Here is a 6,437-nt window from a genome sequence, read left to right as displayed (position 1 = left end):
CAAAAATGGCAAGTTTCTTGCACTGCATGCAAAAAAGACGGACCAAGTTTAGTAGGGTAAAAGAATCCATGGAAACACTCCTACTCCAATTCTGAAGCAGGCATATTTGCATTATATTTTCTATATCATTGCGACTTTTGTGCAACAGAAGGCAAAATTAAATGTTACTAATCTTTAGAAATGTAGAAAGATATGGTAGTACTAGTTATGTTTTGTAAGATCACGTTCATTTGCATGTTCCTTTTTTACAAAACACAAATGAACACTATTCCCTCACAAATATGCACATATTCCTATGTACAAATCAACGAATTTCTGTTTTCAGAACTGTTTTGCATACGTTTTTTTTCCAGGGCAGGTGCGCTTCACCAAGTCTTTAATTTCTTAAGCTCAATGTCCATAAAAGAACATACATCCCCAATTTCAACACCATTTTATTTGAAACTAGCATTTGCTTTTGTTGTCTTAGTACAAAAGGAGGGAGGGCGAGTATTTTTCTCAATTTCGCAACCTTTACATACATGTCACCCCCAATTTCTATCTCCCATTCCAACTCTCCGCACTCCCTCCTGAGAAAAATCTCAATTGCAGGTGTCCTAGCTAACATCTTGTTCTAAAATGTCATCAATTTTGATGCCTCCTTAAGGGAGAAGAACATTTTTTGCATTCTCTCACTGACACTCCCTACAAAACATGTAGGTCAGGAGGACAATCAACACATCAACTGCTCAAATGGAACCCAGTTTTTGTCACTTTGTAATTCTAATTTAGAAGAACAGTGCAGTCGGCCATCGACAAGGGCAGGCGAGTTGGTATTCCCTGGAGAGGGTGTGATGATCAAAGTGATTCCCTAAGCCTGTGCAGACTGAGCCAGCATTCGCGTGTGGTTGTGTTCACCCTCGTATGTCACAATGAGCATTGAGGCATCATCCACACAACGTTCAACATGCTTCCTGGCTGGGCAGCCCCTGACACTGCTACATTTGTAGTACCCCCTGCATTATGTTCAAGGAATCAGTGGATTGGTCTTAAGAGACACATCAGAATTAGCATTGTGGATTGGAGATAAAAATAGAAGCACCATGAATCGTGTTTCTATATCTAGTGCTTGCTAGAAAGAGGAAAAGTTTTTTCTCAATTCAGACAGCCATACCCATGTGTTTGTTTTTTTCTCGAAAAGATACCCATGCGTTTGCTATTACCGTATAGCTATATTTGTGTATTTTATCATCAGGAAATTTAAGATAGACAAGGTGGGAAAGTGATATGAATAGGTAAAGTATAGTAGACTGAATCACGATAGCATTAAAGATGTCCACTTAAAGACTGAATTACGAAGTGGCCACTGGCCACTTTAAGACTCGGGATTGATCTATTTTAAGAAAGTGTGCACAAGAAGAATGAAAGACATTATTCACAAAGTAACTATTCAGGAACATACAAAACACCCTGCATAAGGAGAGTTTTGATTACTATACTGTATAAAGAGTGTTCTGATTATCAGGAGCATGTAAAACACCCTGCATAGCATGGATAAACAGTGTACTGAGTATCAATGGGCCATCATTTAGGGGCACTTGAGTAGCTGATGGATACGTGCAGTCACGCATATGATAAATAATTAGAAAATTGATGAGTCATGGTGATTATAGCATCATTGCCACTAACTCCATCACTGTATAATCAAGAATATGTGTGCAAGAAAATTACACTAACAGATAGTGCTCAGTTCATACCTGGGATGAGGGGAACCCTTAATTGGCTTCTGCCCATACTTCCTCCATGAGTATTCATCTGGAGGTATATCAGCAATTTTATTACTAATGGCAGGAACTTTAATCGTCCTCTTCACCCGCAACTTCCTGCTGAAATAGGGAACAGAACAATTCTCATGGTATTCTACCTTGAATAGAAGAGCAAGCAAGAATCATACACACTAAGATAAGAGTATCTACCTCCTCTTTGAGCAATGGCACCTGCCATTTACAGCGCACTTGCCATTCCCATCCTCCCCACGCCCCGTGCACCGCCTCCTCGGCGCCTGCTGCGCATTCACGGGGTCACTCATAGCAGGCCCGCCGATCAAATGGAACGACGAAGACTTGGCATCCAGGCTGGCCACGCTACCATCCATGCTCAGAGAAGACATGAAGGATCTCGCGGATGACATCGTCCCCGTGGCCGCGCTGGGGCTGTCGAACTTCAGGTTGATCCCACTGATACTGTTGCTTCTCTTGAACATCTCAGCCTGCATCTTCTGCTGCTGGTGCTGATGCTGGAACTGATACCGCGATACGTTGCCGAACTGGAAGTGCGCGGACAATGGCTGGACCAGCTTGGGAGGCCCTCCGATCGGGTGCGCGTTCTGCGATTCCAGAATGCTGTTCCTAGGATACGCCTGCGCGGAGCTGGTGGAAGGGTGGGCGCTGCTGTTCAGCACCACCACCGGGGTGTTGTTGTCCAGGAAGCCCTTCTGGCTCAAGAAGGCCGGGGTCTGTTTCCTGCTCGCAACCTTGGCTCTGGGATGGCTTACTGCTCCCCCTCCTCCTTCGTTGCTGAGGAGGGAGACCACCTTGCGGAACTTGGCGCAGGCGTCGTCCGTGCCCAGAGCTATGCTCCTGAGCTGCGCCGGGTCCTGCGACTGGGAGAGCAGGCCCAGCACTCTGTGGCAGCTCTCAACGGCTATCCTGTTCGCCTCCTCCACTTCCTCCATTATTTAGTGATGATTACCAAAACCGAAACAGAAACAATCCTTTGGTGAACTCCTCCAGAGTAGCACTGCTCAGCTTCTTGGCAGCTCTCACCACAGCACAGCAGATCTGAAGAGCAGAAAATGAGAAGGCAAAATTTAGTCAGATCTCAAGATAAACTCAACCACAGCTGCTCTTCTAACTCGTCAGAGGAGCACCAGGCTCAGGAAGAAGAAAGCGTTCCGGACCGGATCAACAGGGGAAGGAAGCCTTGTCCGGAAGCGCGCGGCAGGCAGGAGTGGACACCAAGCCGGACGTGGACGGACGGCCGCGCGCGAGATGGAAATGGAATCCGCGGCGGCAAGAAGCGAGCGGCCAGGTGCGTGCACCCGCATCAAGCATGGCAACAACCCCACCACCACCGCCACATCCTCCTAAGATTCCCCCCTCCCAAGAAAGAAGAGCTCGCCCAAGCAAGCGTCGGGCGGCGATGCCAAACCACGCAGAGACACCGCGAGAGCTCGCGAACTCACCTCGGGGAAGGATCCGGGCGGGGGAAGGGCGGCGTGCGAATCCAGAATTTGCGACCGCGGTGAGCTCGGAGGCGGTCCCCCACCGGAGACTAGTGGTGGTGGAAGGTATGAAATGGAGAAGCGAGCGAAGACCAGGCAGCAGCAGCAGGCGGAGAAGAAATTAATCCCCGTCCCAAATTAGTTTTATGCAGCCGAGGCCGCCGGCTAATATAATATTGCGGTCTGGCCCCTCCCACCATTGAAAAAGCGTCCCCACTTGGCCTAGTTTATTCAGGGGCTGCATCGAGAGTTAGGCCGCTGGGTGGATCTGAACCGTTGGGATCAACGAGATTAGGAGATGGACGGCTGGGGATGGGTTATGCTTTTGGGTTGATTTTTAGTTTAATGATTTAGTGGTGAGTGGATGCTGTGCTGGGGTCAAAATGTCAAGGGGCACGAGTCAGTGCGATTGTTGACCATTGCTCCGCGGCTCACATGGGCAATACACATGCGTACGATTTGTTCTTCCATACTTTATTGTCCCGGATTTGGACAAGCTTAACTTTACCTAACTCACATGAGTGAGAGCTCTTTTAAGATTTTTCATCACAATCACGATATGTACTTCAAAAAGTAGCAGAGCAGTAAATTTTGAAGTGGAACTTGTACAAATCTTTAATTTAATGCCTGATTTAACTTGTGCAAATGAGGATTTCCTTTCTTTTCTTTTTTAGGTTGCACTTTTCGGTTATAGACGTGCATATTTGTATCTTGTAGATAAGGTCATTTCTACCGGCCCCACGTAAACGGAAAAAAGTGTTCGCTACGGTCCGTGTGGACACAAAATGGGTAAAATCCTAACTAAGCGGCTCAACGCATAGTGACCGGTCTGTCCTCTCCGGCGCATTTTCAACCCAAATTTGGGCTCAAATTGTGTTACTCCTTAATTAAACCAGGGCCCACTGTCCAGGAACACCGACCCTAGTAGCCAGCATATCTCGCCCTTCCTCCTTTTGCAACCCTAGCACGACGTCGTTGTCAGCCCTGCCCCCTCGCCATTGTCGGCACCCCTGTGTTAGGGCCAAAGCATGTCGGAGGCCGCGATCGGTGCCATTGTCCTAGAGAGCACTGGTTGGCATTATCTACAACCATGTTCGCCACCCCTCTGCTCGCATCCGACCACTGGCATCGACGCCTAGGACATGGTCATCCAATTGCGAGGTCGATTCTGAAGTACAAAAACTAGGACCATTTGCGGCCATTTGCACCATCTACACTGGCCATTTATCCATCCTTGTTGGATGCAGATGGACCTCGGCAAGTCGATCGAGGTTTTCTACAACACCGTCATGGATAGCTCGCCGGGCGAGGAGTCAGGCGACTCTTCGGAGTTCATGATTGTTGCGGCCTCCCTCATCCATGACCACACTGAGAGGCAGCAGCCGGTGCGCAGGAGCTTGACGAGGCCTCGCAGGGGCAATGCGACAAACAATCGAGAGGGTGGCCACTACTGGCTCCAGCGAGTCTACTTCCACCCCCGGTCTTCAACGTGGCCCTGTTACGGCATCGCTTTTGGATGTCAACAGACTTGTTCTTGACTATTCTACGAGGCATCAGGGACTACGACCCCTACTTCAGATGCAAGCCCGATGCCACTGGTAGGCTAAGCGTCACCTATTATCAGAAGTGTTCTGCAACTATTTGTATGTTTGTGTATGGAGTGTCAGGTGATCTATTGATGAGAACTTGCGAATGAGCGAGACCACCTTCCTTGATACAATGTACAAGTTCTGACGAGACATGATTGCGGTGTTCAACGAGGTTTACTTGAGAGAGCCAAATGTTGCCAACATTGCCCTGTTGTTGTCGATCAACGACGCAAGAGGGTTTCTAGGGATCATTTATTGCATGCACTAGTGGGACTAGAAGAACAGTCCATTTGCATGGCATGGGTAGTATAGCGAGCATGCGGAGGGATGCATTATCATTCTTGAGGCAATTGCATAACATGATTTGTGGATTTGGCACTCTTTTTTTGGCATATGGCCGGTTTCCACAATGATATCAATGTGTTCCATCGCTCTTGGGTATTATCCAGGCTTGAAGAAAATGTTTTAGTGGTTCACTATGAGATCAATGGCAATGCATACTACGATAAGTCATGTTATCTTGTTGATGGCATCTATCTTAGTTGGGACGCACTAGTGAAGACGATCTGTGGTCCCCAAACGAAGAAAATGAAGAGGTTTGTCAAACAACAAGAGACATCTAGGAAAGATGTGGAACAGACATTTGGTGTACTCCGAGCTTGGTGGGCTATTGTTCACCATGCTAAAACATGGAACCTTGACCATGTGGGAGGTGATGACATGTTGTGTCATCATGCACAACATGATTATTGATCATTGAGCAAGGGCGTGACAACAACCTCAATGACCAAGGATGTTAATTTCAGGGTAAGTTGGTTGAGTTGCAGCCTGCATTCGAGGAGTTCCTCTGTATGCACATTGAGCTTCGTGATAACCATATTCACGATCGTCTTCAGGCGGGTCTAGTCGAGCATCAATGGGTATTTGCAGGCCATGAGCAGAATGAGGAGTAGTGACCACGTCTTATTTTTATCTATTTAATTGTGAACTATATTTTGTTATTTCCTGCACAACATTGCATTTGAATTATATTGTTTATCTAGATGTAATAAAGGTATAAAACTGATTATTTGATTGCAACTTTATTGTTTCATATACATATGAGGAGATTGTGTTGAAAATAGAAGTGAAATTAATTTAGAATGGACTGGCCGGACCAAAATGTGTCAGGTCGTTGGGGCTATCCCTGATCCAAACATACAGCCGTGATCAAAAAATGCAACCGTATCTAGGAGGAACTAGACACTTTTTAATATAGTAGAAGCGGGACTTGGCGTGACAATTCTGAAATTCGTTCCTGACAGGAATCGAACTCCGATCGTTGGGGTGCACCACTGCAACCCCAACCACTGTTAGTATCCATGTGCTGACCCAAACAAACTGAAATGGATACAAACGGTGTCTAAAATATATTGGACGCCGAGGATGTCCTAATATAACACTATCCAATTCTCCCGCTGTTCAAAAAGAATTGAATGCAGAGAATAGAAAGATGCGGAGTCCAACTTCCTGTGCTAAAATAAGATGGGGAATGCTTGTCCGAAGAACATACTTGGCGTGTGGGGCATCCTTGATTCGTTGTGCTG

The 6,437-nt window shown here is 46.7% G+C and overlaps 1 protein-coding gene across 3 annotated transcripts; it reads right to left on the bottom strand.

The window, feature by feature from the left end:
- Window positions 1-410: 410 nt before the first annotated feature.
- Window positions 411-3,372, bottom strand: LOC127293765 (protein WRKY1). Of its 3 annotated transcripts, none has more exons than XM_051323412.1 (4): window positions 3,224-3,372; window positions 1,956-2,819; window positions 1,737-1,862; window positions 411-995 (listed from the first exon to the last, which is right to left on the bottom strand). In XM_051323412.1, exons 2-4 carry the CDS (start codon window positions 2,711-2,713, stop codon window positions 851-853), a joined length of 1,029 nt encoding a protein of 342 aa, XP_051179372.1. In that variant the 5' UTR covers window positions 2,714-2,819; window positions 3,224-3,372; the 3' UTR covers window positions 411-850. The 3 variants fall into 3 exon arrangements, with proteins under 3 accessions (XP_051179372.1, XP_051179369.1, XP_051179371.1); XM_051323409.1 differs by having other exon boundaries at window positions 1,737-1,865; window positions 3,224-3,370; XM_051323411.2 differs by lacking the exon at window positions 3,224-3,372 and adding an exon at window positions 2,939-3,198 and having other exon boundaries at window positions 1,737-1,865.
- Between the last annotated feature and the right edge of the window lie 3,065 nt (window positions 3,373-6,437).

The sequence above is a fragment of the Lolium perenne genome, chromosome 4 (assembly GCF_019359855.2).
Source record: "Lolium perenne isolate Kyuss_39 chromosome 4, Kyuss_2.0, whole genome shotgun sequence".
Lineage (NCBI taxonomy): Eukaryota > Viridiplantae > Streptophyta > Magnoliopsida > Poales > Poaceae > Lolium > Lolium perenne.
This window is presented reverse-complemented; position numbering and strand designations above follow the sequence as displayed.

Excerpts from the sequence above, each read along its gene's own strand:
- LOC127293765 (XM_051323409.1), bottom strand. The coding sequence starts at position 2,713 with ATGGAGGAAGTGGAGGAGGCGAACAGGATAGCCGTTGAGAGCTGCCAC. Across the intron at positions 1,866-1,955 it reads TGCCATTGCTCAAAGAGGAG|CAGGAAGTTGCGGGTGAAGA; the intron begins GTAGATACTCTT and ends TCCCTATTTCAG. Across the intron at positions 996-1,736 it reads AAGGGTTCCCCTCATCCCAG|GGGGTACTACAAATGTAGCA; the intron begins GTATGAACTGAG and ends AACATAATGCAG.